The sequence below is a fragment of the Scyliorhinus canicula genome, chromosome 13 (genome assembly GCF_902713615.1).
Source record: "Scyliorhinus canicula chromosome 13, sScyCan1.1, whole genome shotgun sequence".
Taxonomy (NCBI): Eukaryota; Metazoa; Chordata; class Chondrichthyes; order Carcharhiniformes; family Scyliorhinidae; genus Scyliorhinus; species Scyliorhinus canicula.
The window spans coordinates 137,989,591-138,009,974 of record NC_052158.1 but is presented as its reverse complement, the minus strand read 5'-3'; the positions used below and the strand labels follow the sequence as shown (position 1 = coordinate 138,009,974).

At 43.1% G+C, this 20,384-nt stretch overlaps 1 protein-coding gene across 3 annotated transcripts in view; it reads right to left on the bottom strand.

Moving 5' to 3' along the window:
• atp1b3a (ATPase Na+/K+ transporting subunit beta 3a) overlaps positions 1 to 18,944 on the bottom strand; it is a 53,060-nt gene extending 34,116 nt beyond the window's left edge. Inside the window, exons 1-3 of one of the 3 annotated variants that reach the window (XM_038815620.1) lie at positions 18,680 to 18,931; positions 16,236 to 16,336; positions 5,568 to 5,696 (exon numbers count right to left, since the gene is read on the bottom strand). In XM_038815620.1, the coding sequence (XP_038671548.1) occupies positions 5,568 to 5,696; positions 16,236 to 16,272 (166 nt within the window). In that variant the 5' untranslated portion in view covers positions 16,273 to 16,336; positions 18,680 to 18,931. Of the gene's footprint in view, positions 1 to 5,567; positions 5,697 to 16,235; positions 16,337 to 18,679 lie in introns of all 3 variants that reach the window. The other 2 variants (XM_038815621.1, XM_038815619.1) reach the window with 2 other exon arrangements.
• Positions 18,945 to 20,384: the final 1,440 nt, after the last annotated feature.

The following is a 20,384-nucleotide window of genomic DNA, read 5'->3' as shown; positions in this document are numbered from 1 at the left end:
GTACATAGACAGGAGGAGCGTCGGAAAAGAGAAAATATTAAGACATTAGTAGAGAAGTCAAAAAACAGCTAGGAAGGCAACAAGAACTATGAAACTAAATTATCCTTGGAACATAAAACAAACTAGTAAAATATTTTAAGGGCACATCAATAAAAAAGGGAGGCGGTGATGGGAAAAGGTCATTAAGGAATACTCATGATAATACCACAGGTAGCAAGAGGGAGATGACAGAAATATTAAATGATTATTTTGATTTGGCATTTATAAGGGAGATGAAACAAGTAGACATGACACTGAATGAGGAGATAAGCTAATGAGGAAAATGCATTTAAAATAAAACAAATGGATGTCCTGAATAAACAATCTCAAAGAGGATAAAGACCATGTACATATTTTAAAACAATCCAGGAAAGAGATAGCAGAGGCATTACTACTCATAGTCAATAAACAAAAAGTGAGACCTGATGGATAGCTGATGTAATTCATGTACATAAGAAGGAAGAGAGAAGTTGTCCAGGGAATTATACATCAGTCAGCTTAATGTCAGAAGTGACAAAAACAATGGAATCCTTACTAAAGAAGCAAACAGGACAATATCTAGAAATGTAATAATTAATAGATTTCAAAGGATAAATCTTGCTTGACTAACCTTATTAAAATTTATGAGGCAGTAACAGAGAGAGTATACAATGGTAATATGGTAGACGATATGGTAGGTAATTTGTCTAGATTTTCAAAAGGCCTTTGATCACGTGCCTCATAATGGACTAATAAATAAGGTCAGAGAATGTGAAGACAGGGGACAAGTGCCAGAAGGGATTGCTAGATGGTTACAAGACTGAAACAGAAAGTGGAGAGCAACGGGTGGTTCTTCAGAGTGCCAGTGGGAAGAGTTTGCACTAGAATCAGTGTTGGACCACTGTTGTTTACATTAACGACTTGGACTTTGGAATCAAAAACACAATTTCTAAATTTGCAGAACATGCATTTGCCAATTATTTTCCCATACTGCAAGTTTATAAATGTTGTCTTGTAATTGTTGCAGTCTATCTTCCCACTTTGTCATCTGCAAATTTAGAAATTGTGTTTAAGAGTTCTGCCACAGGTTAGCAAAGCCACAAAAAAGCAAACCATGCACTAGTTTTTTTTCTAGAAGGATAGAAATGAAAAGCAGGGAACTTATCCTTAACCTGTGGCGAACCTTTGTTGCAGCACACTTTTAAGTATTTTGTGCAATTAACATATAAAAAAAATAGGATTATAGAGGCACTGGAGAGGGTGCAGAGAATATTTACAATCGTTAAGGCAGAGATTCTTGGGTGTACATATCAGTAAAGGAGTGGCAGGTTGTGTCTCTCCTCACTTGAAGTAGGCCGAGTAGAAACCGAATAGGGGTCTTTAAAATAATGAAAGGTTTTGGCAGCGTGGTTACAGAGAATGTTTCCTCTTATGGGGGTAGCGCATAACTGGAAGATATCAATATAAGATAGTCATCCAAACTTGGGCCAAATGACCTACAACCTGTTTTGCATATCCTATGTAATCGTGTGCTCAAAAATGGAAAAAGAGTGAAACCAGTTAACTAGAGAACAATTGGTTCAACATCAGTAGTAAGGAAGTTGGGTATGACCAATCTTAAGAGTTCTTCAAGAAGATAAGGTTCAAGGGCAGAAAGCAGTTGCGGTTAATGCTGTTTCTCTGACCTGGGAATGTGAATAGTGGTGTACCCCAGGAGCCAATGATGAAAATATATATATTTTTAAAATTGTATGTTTTGGGTCTAGAATAGGGGCAGCACGGTAGCATGGTGGTTAGCATAAATGCTTCACAGCTCCAGGGTCCCAGGTTCAGTTCCCGGCTGGGTCACTGTCTGTGCGGAGTCTGCACGTCCTCCCCGTGTGTGCGTGGGTTTCCTCCGGGTGCTCCGGTTTCCTCCCACAGTCCAAAGATGTGCGGGTTAGGTGGATTGGCCATGCTAAATTGCCCGTAGTGTCCTAAAAGTAAGGTTAAGGGGCGGGGGGGTTGTTGAGTTATGGGTATAGGGTGGATACGTGGGTTTGAGTAGGGTGATCATTGCTCGGCACAACATCGAGGGCTGAAGGGCCTGTTCTGTGCTGTACTGTTCTATGTTCTAATATTAGAATTTGAAGACAAAAAATTGGACGTTAGGAGGAAAACAGTTTACAGATTAGGCAGCTGAAACGAAACACAAATAAATGCAGTGATACTTAGGGTGGAAGAGATTTTAGACAAAATCTAAAACTTTAAATGGAGTTGAGTGACAAGAGATACGAAGAGGTTTAAAAGCAAGGGCTGAGATTCTCTCAGCCCACGCCGGGTCGGGGGAGTCGCCGGGCCGGGCGTGAATTGTGCGATGCCGCCCCGCCGATTCTCCGGTGAGCGGCGCGGTCGGCGCTCCGCCGGTCGGGGGCGGCTCTACGTGCCCCCCTGGCAATTCTCCGCCCGGGATGGGCCAAGTGGCCACAATAAAAATCCAAGTCCCGCCGGCACCGTCCACGTGTGGTCTTACCCGGCGGGACCTCGGCGTGCATCCTTTTGGGGGCGGCCTGGTTTGGGGTCCTCCCACTGTGGGCCCGCGATCGGGGCCTACCGATCGGTTGGCCGGCCTCTCGGGCAGGGGGCCTCTTTTGCTCCGTGCCGTTCCCTGTAGCCCTACGCCATGTTGCGTCAGGGCCGGCGCGGAGAATGAAGCCACCGCTCATGCGCGCAATCGCGCCGGGCACAGTGCGCATTCGACCCCGGTATCGGCAACTGGAGCGGCGTGTGTCACTCCAGTGCCGTGCTGGCCTCCTGTAGGGCTGAGAATCACTGCCTCTGGGGGTCTGTTGACGCCGTCGTAAAACGTCAACACTTAGCATCAGGATCAGAGAATCCTTCACAGAATCTTTTCTCCAATATCTGAAACACAGATTGCACCTTTATAAGCACAAACTGGGAAGTCAATTCTGGTAGTCTGAATGGTCACTGATTTACTTACTGTATTTCACTCTTGGGAAATGTGAAGGTTAATGGGCCAATGAATACTTTGTGAGCTCTTATTACTCGAAGTAATATGAATTTGTTAAAGCATACACTTTCAGTGAATGCTCAGTGACAAACTAAATTGTAAACTGATTATTTTTTAAAGCTAGTGGTTTGACAAAATCTAACTAACATGAAATTTTTTCACTTTTCATAGTGAATCAAAATGAAACCGTTGAAAAAGTATGGCGAAAGACCCTAACTTATTAGCTGTGGCACATTTATTGCCACACACAAGGATTTATCACATTTTATTTTGGAATACAAAGTAGCTGGAGCTTATTGCTTTGTTTCATGGCAACAGTCAAACATGGGCAAGGAAACCTCCTGCTGATTGCTACGTACCGTTCCCATCTCAGCTGATGTGCTAGTATTACTCCATGTTGAACACCACTTGGAAGAAGCACTGAGGGCAGCAAGTGCGCAGACTGATCTGGCCGGTTCCTAAAGGACATAGCTGCTAGACTGAGACTGCAGCAGTTAATGAGGAAACTATCAGGGGAAAATCCATGTGGAGTCAAAGTCCCATCTTCACACTGAGGCTACCGCCCATTGTGTTGTGCGGCACTACCACCATGCTAAATGGAATAGATTTCAAACAGATCCAGCAGCTCAAGACTTGGCATCCATGAGGCGCTGTCGGCCATCAGCAGCAACAGAATTGTACTCAACTACAATCTGTAACTTCAGGTCCAGGCATATACCCCACTATGAAGAGTGCAGAAGGGCATGCCAGGGGCAACAGCAGACATACCTAAATATGAGGTGTCAACCTGGTGAAGCTACAGCACAGGACTACAGAGCTGAGTGATTCCACAACCAACAGATCAGATTTAAGCTCTGCAGTCCTGCCACATCCAGACGTGAATGGTGGTTGACAAATAAACAACTTCCTGGAGGAGGAGGCTCCACAAATATCCCCATCCTCAATGATGGAGGAGTCTTGCAGAAGAGTTCAAAAGATATGACTGAAGCATTCGCAACAATCTTTAGTCAAAAGTGCCGAATGGATGACCCATCCCAGCCTCCTCCCAGAGGAGGATGTCAGTCTTCAGCTAATTCAATTCACTCCACCTGATATCAAGAAATGGCTGAAGACACTGGATACTGCAAAGGCTATGGGTCCTGATAATATTCCTGCAATAGTTCTGAAAACTTGTGCTCCAGAACTTGCCTCGCCCCTAGCCAAGCTGTTCTAGTACAATACAACACTGGCATCTACCGGCAATTTGGGACATTTCCCAGGTGTGTCCTGTACACAAGAAACAGGACACATCCAACCCAGCTACTTACTGCCCATCAGTTTATTTTTCATCAGCAGTGATGGAAGGGGTTGGAGTCTTACCTAGCGCAAAGAAGATGCTTTTGGTGGTTGGAGGTCAATCATTTCAACTGTAGGGCATCACTTCAGGGCTCCCTCAGGGTAGTGTCCTAGGGTCAATCATCTTCATCAATGGCTTTCCTTCCATCATAAGGTCAGAAGTGGGGAAGTTTGCAGATGACTGCGCAAATGCTCAGCACCATTCATGACTCCTCAGATACTGAAGTAGTTCATGTCCAAATGCAGCAAGACGTGGACAATATCTAGGCTTTGGCTGACAAGTGGCAAGTAACATTTGTGCCACACAAGTGCCAGATAATGACTATCTCCAACAAGACAGAATCTAACCATCACACCATGACATTCAACAGCATCACTATCACTGAATTCCTCACTCTCAACATCCTGGAGGATGACCATTGATTTGTAACTAAACTGGACTAGCCATACAAATATTGAGGCTACCAGAGCAGGTCAAAGGATAAGAATCCTGTGGCGAGTATCTCACTTCCTGACCCTCCCCAAACAAATCCACCACCTACAAATCACAAGTCAGGAGTGTAATGGGATATCCTCCACTTGCCTGGATGAGTGCATGTCCAACAACACTCAAGAAGCTCGAAACCATCCAGGACAAGGCAATCCGCTTGATTGCTCCCCCTCTATGATTCTATGATTCTATAACATTCGAATCCCCCCCACCATTGGCGAACAGTGGCAGCTGTGTGCACCATCTACAAGATGCACTGCATGAACTCACCAAGGTTCCTCCGACAGTACCTTCCAAGCCCACGATCACTACCATTTAGAATCACATCACAAGAGCAGCAGATACCTAGGAACCCCACCACCTAGAGGTTCCCCTCCAAATGACACACCATCCTGACTCGGAAACATATCGCCGTTTTTTCACGGTCACTGGGTCAAGCTCCTGAAATTCCCTCCAGAACAGCACTGTGGGTGTACCTAAAACCTTGGGTTGCAATGGTTCAAGAACACAGCTCAGCACCACCTCCTGATAGGCAACTAGGGATAAACAATAAATGCTGGTTTAACCAGCGACACCCACATTCCATAAAATTAACTAAAAAGAAGAAAGCTTTTGTAATATGCACTTGCGGCTTTTTGAAACAAGAATGTTTATTGTTCAGGCCTTCATTATTGACAAACATTTTTCAAAACATTACCAATACAGAATAGTTACCTGGACTGGAAACTCTGTCACGATATTTGGGTGTATAATCATCCAGCATCTGAAGCATAACCCACATCGTGAAGCTGAACAGACCAGCTAGGAAGCCATAAAAGACCAGATAGAACAGAAATATCAAAGCTGTACAGAAAGGAATAAGAAAAAGTTAGTTTGTATTTCCAAGTGTCTTTCATTCCTTCCAGTATCATTTTAAAGCTGGCCGTCAACATAATATCCTGCGTGGAGGAGTGCATGAGTGGGCAAAACCAAAGATAAAATGCTGGACAATCTCAGCAGGTCTGGCAGCATCTGTCGGGAGAAAGAAAAGCTAACGTTTCGAGTCCAGATGACGCTTTGTCAAAGCTGACAAAGGGTCATCTGGACTCGAAACGTTAGCTCTTTCTCTCCCTACAGATGCTGCCAGACCTGCTGTGATTTTCCAGCATTTTCTCTTTGGTTTCAGATTCCAGCATCCCCAGTAATTTGCTTTTATGAGTGGGCACAAACTACTCATTGGCTGGGATTTTTCAGTCCTGCCGGTGAAAATCCTGGCCTTTATTTCTAACTTACCAATGAACCAACCAACATTTGGTGTATCTTTTCACATAAAACCACAACTACAAACTATAGAATTACAGCAGTGGGTATTATATTTTGAAGAAAGAACTGAGAAGGAAAAAGGAGGGAGCGAGGAAACGAAGACATTTATAGCACAGAAGACCATTAAACCCATTGTGTCTGTGCTGATGCCTTCTTTAATCAACCCCAAAACTAATTTCACTACCCTTCTTGCTTCCCAAAGTCCTGTAACTCCACTATTTCAAGTATTTCTCCAATATTACCTTTGAGGATGCAGCGTTCTCTGCATCAGCTACTCTCTCAGCAAAATACTCTAAGCTCCAATGACCCTCTGCCTAAAATTAGATTTTTCTTGCATTTTTATTCACTCAGTAACAATTTTAAATTTTCCATTGACTCTGAGAGGAGATAGTCCATCCACGTTCATCCCATCAAAACTGGCTATAATTTTATTTTAAACCTTCTACTTCAGTATAAATAATCCAAGTCCCCTAAGATGGCAAATAAGTGTAAAGATGTAATACTATGCTCCTTTTGACAAAATGTTGTTGGTTGGATTACCTGCACCTATGGATATGGTCCTGGGACACCTTGGACAAAGTCAGGTGCCCTTTGGAAGAAATAAGATATCCTTTCAGATTGTCAAAAGTGGACACAAAAGTGTGTAAAAGGGAGCTGTCAGAAGGAACTGGCAAACGCAATTGTTAGAAGTGTCAAAAGGAACTGTCAAGTTATCAAGGTATTTAAAACAATTTTAAATCTTTGTAAAAACTGTGTGGAGTGTTAAAAAATTTACTTTCTATTTGACTCTGTCGAATGAAAAATGCCTGAGGGCTCGTCGAACATGATAAGGCTACATCTATTTTTACAACCTTCCATTATCACAGTGGGATGCTTGCATTTTACATTTTGATTTACAGCTACAAGTGGTTCTAGCCTCTTTGAAGTGAGAAAATGAATTCCAATATTTGATCTGAAATGGGATTAAGAAGCTGAATGAAACATTCTTTTTTTTAATGGATTATGTATTTGATGGAATGTAGATGTAGTGAATGAGTTTTTATGAATGAGCTTAAAAAAAAATCAAGTCTGCAATAGACGCTTTATTTTATTTCATCGCAGCATGGGCCCCAAGGTCTGATCTGGTGGATGCTGGGTGAATTGGCATAGAGGATGTACGGGCAATGGGTGGTGGCTAGGGAGCATAAGTTGGCGTGAGTTAATACAAAGTTGGTATGGGGTGCTCATGGGCAATCGGGATGGGTAGATGGGCATAGATTGGCTGAGGGTTCTGAAGAACTATGATGGTTCGATAGAGGAGCAAATGGGATATGATGAGACACAAGGGGCGGATAGAGGGATATAGGTTGATATGGGAATTATGAGCGGCCAGGAAGGGTGGGGAGAGGGGCATAGGTGCGGCGTGGTGAACGTGCGTTATGGGAATGATAAAGGCTGGCTTATGTTTTATTTATTTTAAAGAAAATTCCACACAATGCCTTCCTGTGCAGCAAAGCAGGACTTCCACCCAGCCAGCCTCCACACCCAGCCGCCTCGGCTTTCACCTGGGGAGCCCACCGCGACTCCCATTTTCACCGCCTCCCCCTCAACTGAAAATCTGACCTTCTGGGGTAATTTCTCCTGGGGCATCTTTGTAGAACTGGGAATTGTCTACCCTCCCGATTCCAGAGTGAAAATTCAGGCCTAACCATTTGAATCCTTCGGTGACTCTACTTATTCACACTCTTCAGAATCCATTGAGTGTTTGCTCCCATTCCTCACTTTTATCTCCCAAAAATATAGTGCTTCATACACAGCCATATTAAGTCCCTGCTCTACTAGGCTTTCTATGTCTGCCACATGTCCTAATCACGAGCACCCACCTCCCTCAAAAAGTATTTATGGAAGTTATTGATTTCTTGTAAAAAAGAGGGCATATTTTACTATATTGTACAATCTGCCAGGCTGGGAAACATTGAGCATACAGTGCAGAAGGAGGCCATTTGGCTCATCAAGTCTGCACCAACCCACTTAAGTCCTCACTTCCACCCTATCCCTGTAACCCAATAACCCCTTCTAACCTTTTGGACACTAAGGGCAATTTATCATGGCCAATCCACCTAACCTGCACGTCTTTGGATGTGGGAGGAAACCGGAGCACCCGGAAGAAACCCACGCAGGCACGGGGAGAACGTACAGACTCCGCAGACAGTGACCCAGCGGGGAATTGAACCTGGGACACTGGTGCTGTGAAGCCACAGTGCTATCCACTGTGCTCCCGTGCTGCCCCTTTCAATGACTGTGGTTAATTTGTCTAAACAAGGAGGATGGAAATGTGAGGAACGTGATCCAAATACAAGTCATGATGAATGTACAAGGGATTAATGAATTAGAATTAGGAGTGCAATCAATTGTTTTGAGAGATTATTACAAGGTTACAGAACTTCAGTATTAAAAGAATGCACACGCTACTTTGTAAACAAGAGAAAGTGGTACTACTTTTAGACAATTAATGAGTCTCACTGGGGGGATTTTCTAGTGTTTCCATTTACAGAACGTTGGTAGCCTGATTTGGTGATTTTATAAAAGAGTTTTGTTTAAGATCTTGTTCAATAAAGGAGTACAGATTTTAAAAATGTTTAAGATCAGTTATCAAATCTGTTTAACCGCACAACAGTTGCATCCACTTTGTCTTGGTGGGAGGAACAGCAAGAGATTGACAGATGCTAAGCTCTCAATCATCTATGATTTACTTATATTGTATAGTGTAACTGATATTAGTCCTTTTGCCTGAAAAACAAAATGCAGAAGTCTTAATCAAATCCATAGAAAAATATTCTTCCCTGGGAGCATAAAGAAACGACTGTAGCTCGGCAATCTGGCGTCCAGGCGACAAACGTTGCTTTCCTCCCATTAATTTGCATTGTCATTATTGTTGCATTACAATTAGCAGCTGAAAAGAAGGTGATCTTGTTATATCCATACCAGTGCTGCAATAATTCATGGATTTGGTCAATGAACATTGAATGCGTTACCATTTTATATGCTCACTATAGAAATATCCACTCTTCAGAACTCCATTACAATTATATTTCTTATCACAACTATAGATGTTTATACGGGCAATTTTGCTCACATTATAGCATAAAACACTGTATACGATAACTGATATTCAATAGTTACTCAGCATTTTTGGACACAGCATGGAAATGTAATACATTAACTTTATATAGCACCTGTTTATTTGAGATTGGTGTTTATGCCCAGTTGTAATCTCCAAACAGAAAAAAGATGAGGGTCCAGCAAAGATCCAAAGAGAGGCAAACTGGGGATTAGGTAATTTAACTACGAGGAAAGTACAAAGATGCATTTTCATCATCGGAAAGCTATCAATTTGGGACACGTAAAACAAATGGGGAATTGCTACAAAGAAAGCTAAGATATTGTTTCTGCAGAAATTGAAGCATAATAGTGATCTTCATTCAGTTGTATATGTTTAGGAGCTTGCTGCAACTTTCGACTCAAAAGTTAAGTTGATGAACACAAATGCAGGACCCACAGAACCTTTGGAGGAAAATAATCCTTGGGAGAGAGCAAAAATGTGCTCACAGGATTGAAAGAGAACATGAACCATAAAGAACCGCAAAGTAAGTGAAACAACACAATAAAGTTCCCTTTCTAAACATCTCTTAAAATGTAAGGTCAAGAAGTTTAAATATAACATATACTAATTTCATACTGACATGTACTTTAATTCTGATTGATATTGAATTTATTTTCCATTAGAAAATTTCTATAAAATTTTTTGCAAATTAGTTTATACATTAAACTCAATTAACTGGCAACAGTTAATTTTGTATAACAATATATTTACATTTAACCAGTCAATTTCTTGTGGTAGTACATACAGCGAGACCAAGCCTAGCCTTCAGGTAGAGTTAGAGGATATGGATAATTTTAAAATAAATTTAGAGTACCCAATTCATTTTTTCCAATTAAGGGCTGCAAATCCACCTAGCCTGCACATCTTTGGGTTGTGGGGGCGAAACCCACACAAACACAGGGAGGATGTGCAAACTCCACACGGACAGTGAACCACGGCTGGGGTCGAACCTGGGACCTCAGCGCTGTGAGGAAACAGGGCTAACCCACTGCGCAGGATATGGATAATTGAACCAATGCACACTTCAGTCCTTATTTCAAAGTTATATTTCGACTTTATTTTTAAATAATTAAATTTCATATTATCATTAAATAGAAAAATATACACTAATCCAAAATGTCGAGAAATGTTGGAGTTTCTCTGCAGTTGAGCATCTGAGCTAGTGATGGCAGTATGGTGCCATCGCTGTTGAGTGTGTGCAATTACAGCTTCTATAGGCAGTTTCCGATGCTAAATGCGGTATTGGGAATTTATAATGGAAATAGTTGATATAAAGTGTGACAAAGGTTACAGATACAATCTGGACATCAACCCCACAAAATAATCTTTCAGTTGTTAGCAAAATTTTAAGTGGATCCAATTTGATCAACACTTCCAGCACTTGCCCATGAATGATTGATTGGAAGCAAATTACAATTAAGTATTTAGATTTGTTGATCTGACACAGGGATAAAACTATGAAAGAGAATTTTATTGTGCTGTTAAGTCACTTTGGGTGAATGTCATTTTACATATATTTTCTTTGTTTTCTTAGGATACCATGGAAGAAAAACAAATTATGTATGATTTTTACAGTACTTACAAGTTGCATGGTCAACGGGAAATCCTGTTGACAACGGCGGGACCGGTAGATCCCGCTGGCGGGTCACCTCCCCAGCCGAAATCCACCCGGCGGGGTGGTCGGTAAATCCCGCCCAATGTTGTTCAAACAGCACAGGCAGAATCTCAGCTCAAGCTCAAATGGGGCACAACGCTCTGTTCAAAGTCTACTTCAGCATGAGACATGGGCTAGGGAGGGATTTGGAATTGGTGGCTTGAGAATCAAGTTTATGGAAGGGGCCAAAGACAACAGCTTCTGTCTTGCCAATATATATTTGGAGGAAATTTCAGCTCATTTAGGACAAGCAGAGGCACTTCAGAGAGAGGTAGAGGTAGGTAGAGCTGGCGTATGCCAGCATATATAAGTGTTTGCAATCTGTATGTGTCTTGATTATGTTGCTAAGAGCCAAATATGAAATAGGAGGGGGCAAAGGATAGCAGTCTGGACAACTCCAGAGACAACAGTAGTGGCAGGAAGAAACATAGAAACTAGAAACAGGAGTAGGTCAATCAGCCCCTTGAGCCTTCTCCACCATTGAATATGATCATGACTGATTCTCATTCTGAATGCCATATTCCCACTTTCCCTCCATACTCTTTGATGCCACTAAATTTTAAAACAAAATCTATCTCATTCTTGAGTACAGTGGCTTGGCCTCCACATCTTTTTGTGATAGAGAATTGCACAAGTTCACTACAATTTGGGAGAAGAATTTTTGTTTCATTTCAGTCCTATATGGTCCATCCCGTATCCGGAGATTTTGCCTCCTGGTTCTAGATTCCCCAACCAGGGAAAATATCCTCCCTGCATCTGGTCTGTCCAGCCCGGTTAGAATGTTATACTTTTCTATCAGATCTCCTCTCATCCTTGCTGACTCTAGTGAATACAGGCCCAGTCGAACCAATCTCCCCTTATTGGGCAGTCGTGCCAACCCCGATATTAGCCTAGCGAACCTCTGCTGCATTCCCTCTATGGCAAGTATATCCTTTCTTAGATAGGAAGACCAAAAATGCACACAATACTCCAGATGTAGTCTCACCAAGGTCCTGTAGAACTGCAGTAGAACATAGAACAAACAGTGCAGAAGGAGGCCATTCGGCCCATCGAGTCTGCACCGACCCCTTAAGTCCTCACTTCCACCCTATCCCCATAACCCAATAACTCCTAACCTTTTTGGTCACTAAGGGAAATTTATCATGGCCAATCCACCTAACCTGTATGTCTTTGGCCTGTGGGAGGAAACCGGAGCACCCGGAGGAAACCCACGCAGACACGGGGAGAACGTGCAGACTCTGCACAGTGACCCATTGGGGAATTTAACCTGAGACCCAGGCGCTGTAAAGCCACAGTGCTATCCACTTGTGCTACCGTGCTGCCCCACTATCCAATGTGCTTTGAGTACAGAAGACATCTCTACTTCTGTAGTCAAATCCTCTTGCAATGAAGGCCAATATACCATTTGCCTTCCTAATTTCTTGCTGCTCTTGCCTCTGCACCATTTGAATAATACTCTTTTTGTTTCTCACATCAAGTGTTAGCTTCACATTTAGCTATGCTGTACTGCATCCGCCATGTGTTTGCCCACTCATTCAACTTGTCTAATTTATCTTGGAGCCTCCTTTCACCTTCCTCGCAACTCACAATTCTGCCCAGTTTTGTGTCATCAGCAAACTTGCATCAAAGTCATTTATGTATATTAGGAACAGCTGGAGCCCAGGCACTGAACCCTGTGATACCCCACTCGTCACTGCCTGCCACTCGGAGAAGTATCCATTTATTCCCACTCTCACTTTCCTGTCTGAGATCAATTCTCGATCCATGTCAATACATTACCCACTATCCAATGTGCGTTTATTTTGCCCACTAACTTCTTATGAGGGACCTTATCATAAGTCTTCTGAAAGTTCAAATACTGATGAAATCCAAAGAAGAGACATATAAAATTGCCAGAAAAAGAAGCAAGCCTGAGGATTAGGATCAATTTAGAATTCAGCAAAAGAGGGGGAAAGTAGAGTATGAGAGCAAAATTACAGGGAACATAGAAACTAAACTTAAAAGCTTCCATAAATATGTGAATAGAAAAAGATAGTTAAGACAACTGTAGATTCTCCCACAGGTTCGCCCTTATCTGGTCTACTAATTACATCCTCAAAAGAACTCCAATAGATTTGTCTAGTATGATTTGCCTTTCATAAACCCGTGCTTGCTTTGTCCAATCCCGTTAATGCTTTCCAAATATTCTGTTATCTATTCTGTCTTTTATAATATTCAAGCATCTTCGCCACTACTGATGCCAGGCTAACTGCTCTGTAATTCTCCTTTTTCAGTCTCCCTCCCTTTTTAAATAATGCGGTTACATTTTCCACCCTCCAATCTGTAGGAACTGCTCCAGAGTCTATAGAATTTTGGAAGATGACCACTAACTGGGGCAGCAGGGTAGCATGGTGGTTAGCATAAATACTTCACAGCTCCAGAGTCCCAGGTTCGATTCCCGGCTGGGTCACTGTCTGTGTGGAGTCTGCACGTCCTCCCCCTGTGTGCGTGGGTTTCCTCCGGGTGCTCCGGTTTCCTCCCACAGTCCAAAGATGTGCGGGTTAGGTGGATTGGCCATGCTAAATTGCCCGTAGTGTCCTAATAAAAGTAAGGTTAAGGGGGGGGGGGGGGTTGTTGGGTTACGGGTATAGGGTGGATACGTGGGTTTGAGTGGGGTGATCATGGCTCGGCACAATATTGAGGGCCGAAGGGCCTGTTCTGTGCTGTACTGTTCTATGTTCTAACTGATATTTCCAGGGTCACTTCCTTTAATACTCTGGGATGTAGATTATCAGACCTGGTAATTTGTCAGCCTTTAAAAAAAATAAATTTAGAGTACCCAATTATTTTTTTTCCAACTAATGGGCAATTTAGCATGGCCAATCCACATAACCTGCATATCTTTGGGTTGTGAGGGTGAATCTCACGCAGACACGGGGAGAATGTGCAAACTCCATACAGACAGTGACCCGAGGCCAGGATCGAACCCGGTTCCTCAGGGCTGTAGGCAGCAGTGCTAACCACTGTGCCGCCCAATTTGTCAGCCTTTAACCCCATTAATTTCCCCTGCACCATTTTCTTACTAATACTGATTTCCTTCAATTCAATTCTCACTAGACCCTTGGTTCCCTAACATTTCTGGAAGGTTATTTGTTCCCTCTTTTGTGAAGACAGAACCAAAGTATGTGTTTAATTTTTCTGCCATATCTTTGATGCCCATTATAATTACCATGACTTCTGGCTGTAAATGACATACAGTTATCTTGACTATCTTTTTCTATTCACATATTTATGGAAGCTTTTAAGTTTAGTTTCTATGTTCCCTGTAATTGTGCTCTTATACTCTACTTTCCCCCTCTTTTGCTGAATTCTAAAATGATCCCAATCCTCAGGTCTGCTGCTTTTTCTGGTAATTTTATATATCTCTTCTTTGGATTTAATATTATCCCCAATTTATTTTGCAAAACATGGTTGAGAGACCTTTCCTCATTAGACAGGAATTAATAATTGTTGTAGTTCATGCACACATTCTTTCAATTGCCTATCCACCGTCAACCCCTTTTGTAAGCTTCCCCAATCTATCCTTGCCACTGCAGGAAATTATCCTGCTGTGATTGGACAGGCAACAGTGGAACCAGGCACGGCAGTCATAATCAATTGTACAATGGATCAGAAGCTGTGGAGGAGAATGGTACGGTCAACTGCGTCAAAGGCTAATAGACAAGTCAAGAAAGATGGGGTGCATCATAGTCACACTCACAGAGTGTAATATTTGTAACTTTCAGTGCTGTGGCAGGGGCAATCGTTTCATTGGAGAGGTTCAAACTTGGAGTTGTGGGAAAGATGGGCATCGATTTGGGAGGCAACAACATATTCAAGGATGTCGAAGAAGAAAGGGAGATTGGAGATGTAACAGTACCTTGCAAGGACAGAAGGATCAAAGGTGAGTGTTGGAAGGGAGGTGGTGGTGAGTAGTGACAATGACAGATTTGAGGACATGACAGGAAACCGTTTACAATATCTGCTGCCATGAGGGCCAGAATGGGATGCTGATTGGTCAGCAGTTTAGTAGACATGGGTCAAGAGAGCTCTTGGTTAACAGTTAATTCATGATGTATTACAGAGATATAACAATCTCAAAAAGTTATTCATGACTTGATAAGCCACTTGATCAAGATAGCTGCTCAGTCTCTTACAATATATTATAAATCTATCCCGAATGTTAACTATAGATTTGTAACTGGGAAAGAACAATTTAAATGAGTATTAGTAGCCCAATAAAATCAGTTAAAGCTGCCTTATAGGTATCCTTGCGTACTGTGTCCAGTTCTGGTCATGAAAATACAAAGAAGACATTTAAGACTGTGCAAGAAGAGTTAAGCAACCAATCCTAGAAAAAGAGTAATGAGATCAGAAGAAAGAGAGACTCAGGAAACTTTCAGCCTTGAAAGAAGATAACCAAGAGATGACCTTATAAGAGTTACAAAGATAGCAAGTCATTTAGCAAAGATAAACCTGGAACACTATTTCAAAACAAACTGGGAGTAGGACAAGGGGGAACACGTTTAAACTATGAAAAAGCAGATTCAGGACTGATATCAGGATGTTTTTCTTCACACAAAGATTAACACATGGAATTGACTCCTACCTAGGACAGTGGAGGCAAAACCTCTGGAATCACAAACATTTGGAAGCCGTATTGCAATGGAACGGTAGGAAATTATACCACCTTTCTGTATGAAAGAATCAAGATGTGCCAAATAGCCTCCCTCATTTATATCCATTTGGCCATTTTGCATAAACCTGGAAATGTATTTCCAAGGTATTGTTTAAAACAAAGTTTTTATCAAGGTGTCACTGATCAGGGTTATGATTCTGACTAATGGAAAGAACAGAGTTATTCGAGCATCTTCATCACACAGGGTTGTTGTGGTTCAAGAAGATGCTCCATCACGACTGTTTCAACAGCACTTAGCCATGGACAATATATACTAGTCTTGCCAGTGCTGCCCACGCCCTGAAAATATAGAGTTTTAAAATTTATTTTACTAGATTATACAACTTGTGTGTCATATACAATTCAACAGGACTCAAAAGAATAACCAGCTCTTTAGACTCGTATCCAATGTGTATTGCAACCACTGGTGATGACTGGTAATGGCTATTCACTATCCAATGTCAATATCTCCAAAGGGTATCACCTACTGAACAGATTAAATGAGAAGGAAAATATCACGATCAAGTATTTATCCTCATGTCATCCCAGTATTGTTTTTATTAGCCAGTGAGAGGGCAGATTCCTTACCATAGGTATGGTTCACCTGAGTGTAGTTCAACTCCATATACAAAGCTCCCGCACTTTCTGTTCCTCAGTTCTCCTTCATACCAGGTGCTGCTTGGAGTATACTATTTAAAATTAAGAGTTTCAGTATTCACAGTCTCATTCAGTGCTTGGCTATTTCTACTTCCACTGTCTACCGAGATCAGAGTCTGCCTACATTCGGAGCTCACAAATAAGACTGTGGGGAGGTGAGAAGTGTGTTTGTGGGTGTTGGGGAATGTGGTGAACAGCTCCTTTTTAAAATGTTGCAAAATTTTAAGAGTGGCATTGATGTTGATGTCCCCCCTCCCCCCAGAATACTTTTTTTTTAAAGAGTTGAACATGTGAAGGACAAGCACAGAGCTCTTCTGCACAATATTTTGTATAGGAATAGGTCACTTTAAACAGCAATGCAAACATTTTTGTGATGGCATAAGCCGATAGAACACTCAATATAGTTGTTGTGAGTTGTCCAAGTGGTCAGCTGATTTCAGAAACTGCGTTTCCCACTAACCTGCCCTTTTCACTTTTCAAAAACGCTTAATTTGTTATGGGGTTTACATAGATTTTACATAGAATTTACAGTGCAGAAAGTTGGGGTGAGGTGGGGAAATAACAGAACATACATGCCTGAAATCAGTCAAAAAAGGCAAATCTGCAGTCAGGCAAAAGGACGATCACAATAATGTCAATGTTATAAGCAGATGTTCTTGATAAAGCATAGTCTCACTGCACCTGCATCACAGTTCAGGTAAAAATTAAGGACACAAAAATTTACTGAGGCGCCCCATGCACGAATAGAAAAACTTATTGTTAAACAGTTTAAGACTATCTGGATTCATGACTTTGAATGGTCTCCTCCTTTGCAGGTGCTCTTCAGGCAAAATTGTTAATACAACACAACACATTTAAGAAAACGGGCAAGATCACCTTTCTTTTCTTTCACAATAAGCTCTTAAAAAGCGAGTTGAGAGAATTGTCCTCAACTCAACACAATATCAGCTTAACCCAAAATAGAAACCTTCAATTATTCATTGCACCTAACAAAATGTACTCATAGAGGGGTTTCCTCCCCTTCCAAACTGTGGGCATAATGCAATAAAAATTGTAGTTTTAAAAAGGTCAGAGAGACAGTTTCTGTAAAGTACCATGCAAAAAAAAAAATCAATATTGGTGGAACATCAGGACAAATACAGAAAGCAAAACCTATAAATTTACAGCGGGAGTGTTATTGATTTTGTGCAAAATTCCTTTCAAATTATTAAATCATTTATACTATGCAATTCAATCAACACAAAGGGGGAATTTTGTGTTGAAATCGATTGAATCGCACAACTTGGAATTAAATGCATTTAACACTGCTGCTCTGAGGATCTTTAGCCAGCTTCCTTTCTCCAGTTTCGTCACCAATAGGGATTCCTTTTCTGTGAGAGCTGGATTGCTACAATCTCTGATGAAATGTCACAGCTCCCTTTGAAAAAGATAACACCAGGGTTCCAAAAGGCACACATAAGAACGAATCGGAAACCTTTAACTAATAAATAGATCTTGGTGCATATGGAAATGTTGCTTTTGATCCCAGTGTCAAATCAGATTTCAATTCCGAAACGATGTTTCCCAATCACAGGCAAACATTTAAAATGCTGACATTTATTTTGCATCTAGCTCTGCCATCTCTAGCAATGAACCCACAACAAATCAAAGCACAAACCCCTCCAGCGGGGGGGGGGGGGGGGGGGGGTCAGGTCAGCGCCTCGCCCAGGTCTAATTGAACATCTTGCTGGAACGAAGAAAGAAATGAGGAAAGACTGTGGAAATGCAGAGGAGAAGCCAAGCCGGTCAGATGAAACATTAGGGAGTTTGCTCACGTTAACACCTTCCTCAGCATCGTGACTGGCTGGCAGGCGGCTGCATAATGCGCAGGTTTTACCCCGTTTAACTCTCCGTCCGCCCCAAAATCAAATCAGTTGCTGACACCATCCCTTAAATTAATGTAAATGCCTCCCTCACCCCGGCCTCATCTTCTCAGTGGGGGGGGGGGGGGGGGGGGGGGGGGTGTTGGTGGAGAGAGACAGATAGAGAGAGAGATAGAGAGAGGGATACAGATGGAGATAGAGATATAGAGGGAGAGGGACCCTCAAACCAATTCTGTCTCTATTCCCTGTGGACAGTCTGAGCGTCCACAAGCTAAAGGATCAGCAGCGGGCTAACAAATCCACCACCTCAGCCAGCTGAACGCAAACCACAAATATCACGCCCCTGGCAAAGCACACACAAAAAATGAAAGCAGTGACTGCCGCATCTACAACACATCAAAATGCATCGGATTAGGATTTTCGTTCTGGGAAAATAACATATTTTGTTGTTGCCGTCTGTCCAGAGGGGCGCCGGCGTTTCTCTGCGTCCCTCACTCTCTCCCTGATCCTTACCCCAGCTGCTGGCGGTCCTGCCCATAAACTGGCCGGTGCCCGGGTTGAAGATGAACTTCTTCCACCCTCCTGCTCCCTCCGCGAAGTCCTTCTTGTCCTCTTTATCAGCCATGGTGTGAAGAGTAAACCCGGTGAGGGGGGTTTAATGTTTGTTTGTTTTTTTTGGAGGGTGAGGGAGATGTCAGGGTGTTGCTGGGGCTGCCGGTGCTCTGCCTCCTCTCGCTGCCGCTGCTGCTGCAGTGAAGAACCGCAGCGGCTGCCCCGCGGGTATAAGGCAGGACGAGCATGCGCTTTGCGCAAAGCGGGCAGCGCGCGGCCGCCGCGTGCTCCCTCCCGCGCGCGGCACAAGGCTGGGGGGGGGGGGGGGGGTGCGCGCGGTGTCTCTGATGTGTCACTTTGCGGGGGGTGTTGCAGTGGGGGTGGATACATTGTTGCCCCCTTTCCCGGCGGAGGCAGACAGCAGCGGGGCTGGGTGGAGAGATCATCAGCAGGAACAGGCCCGTCAGCTCCTGGAGCAAGGCAGGAAGAGCTGACAGCGGGCACGCGCGCTGCACCACATTGCAGCCAAAGCAGAGCGACAACTGCACCCAAATGCAGTTTTTTCCTAGAATTTACAGTGCAGAAGGAGGCCATTCGGCCCATCGAGTCTGCACCGGCTCTTGGAAAGAGCACCCTACCCAAGCCCACACCTCTACCCTATTCCCATAACCCAGTAACCCCACCCAACTCTAAGGAGGAATTTGGACACCACGGGCAATTTATCATGGCCAATCCACCTAACCTGCACATCTTTCAACTGTGGGAGGAAACCGGAGCACACGGAGGAAACCCACGCACACACGGGGAAAACGTACAGACTCCGCACATACAGTGACCCAAGCCAGGAATCGAACCTGGGACCTTGGAGCTGTGAAGCATTTGTGCTAACCACTATGCTACCATGCTGCCCATGTTGGATGGAGTGAGTCTTGATGGCTCACCCAAGCAGAGTCACCATGCATATAATACCCCCCCCCCTCCCCACACACACACACAACCATTACCCCGCAGTGAAGGGTTCACTCCATAAGCTGCCACCTGGTTAAGAGATGTTATAAATCTAGCATAATAATAACAACCTTTTATTGTCACAAGTGTGAAGTTACTGTGAAAAGCCTCTTTTCAAACAAACATACGTCAATAGCTTTGGCACAGAGTCTAATTGTGATAAAGTGGCCGGGGCAAGGTCCAAAAGTGTTGTCATATTCATGCTAGATGCGAATGCCACCCTTCTGAGTGTCCTAGTTTTCACACAGCGCAAAGAGCAAGCCATAGACTGCTAGTTCTCTTTATCCCTTGGGCACATTGAATTGCCTCCTCAGCACTTTAGTGTGTTTTGACAGAGTTCCTCCACAGCAGAGAATAACATTTCAGTGCTTTACAAAACAAGATGAGGAGAGAGGAGAGGGACTGTGAGGTTCTTGAACAGTTTGACATCGGGGGTGAAGAGTTAATGGAGGTTTTAGTGGGTTTAAAAGTGGACAAATCCACTGGTTCGGCTGAGTTGATCCCAGGCTGTAGAAGGCTAATTGTGTGACTAGAGGCCGGTGTCCAGTGGTGTATCACAGGCATCAGTGCTAGATCCTTTATTGTCCATTATATATACAAACAACATAGATGTGAATGTGCGGGGGGGGGGGGGGGGGGGGGATGATAAGTAAGTTTG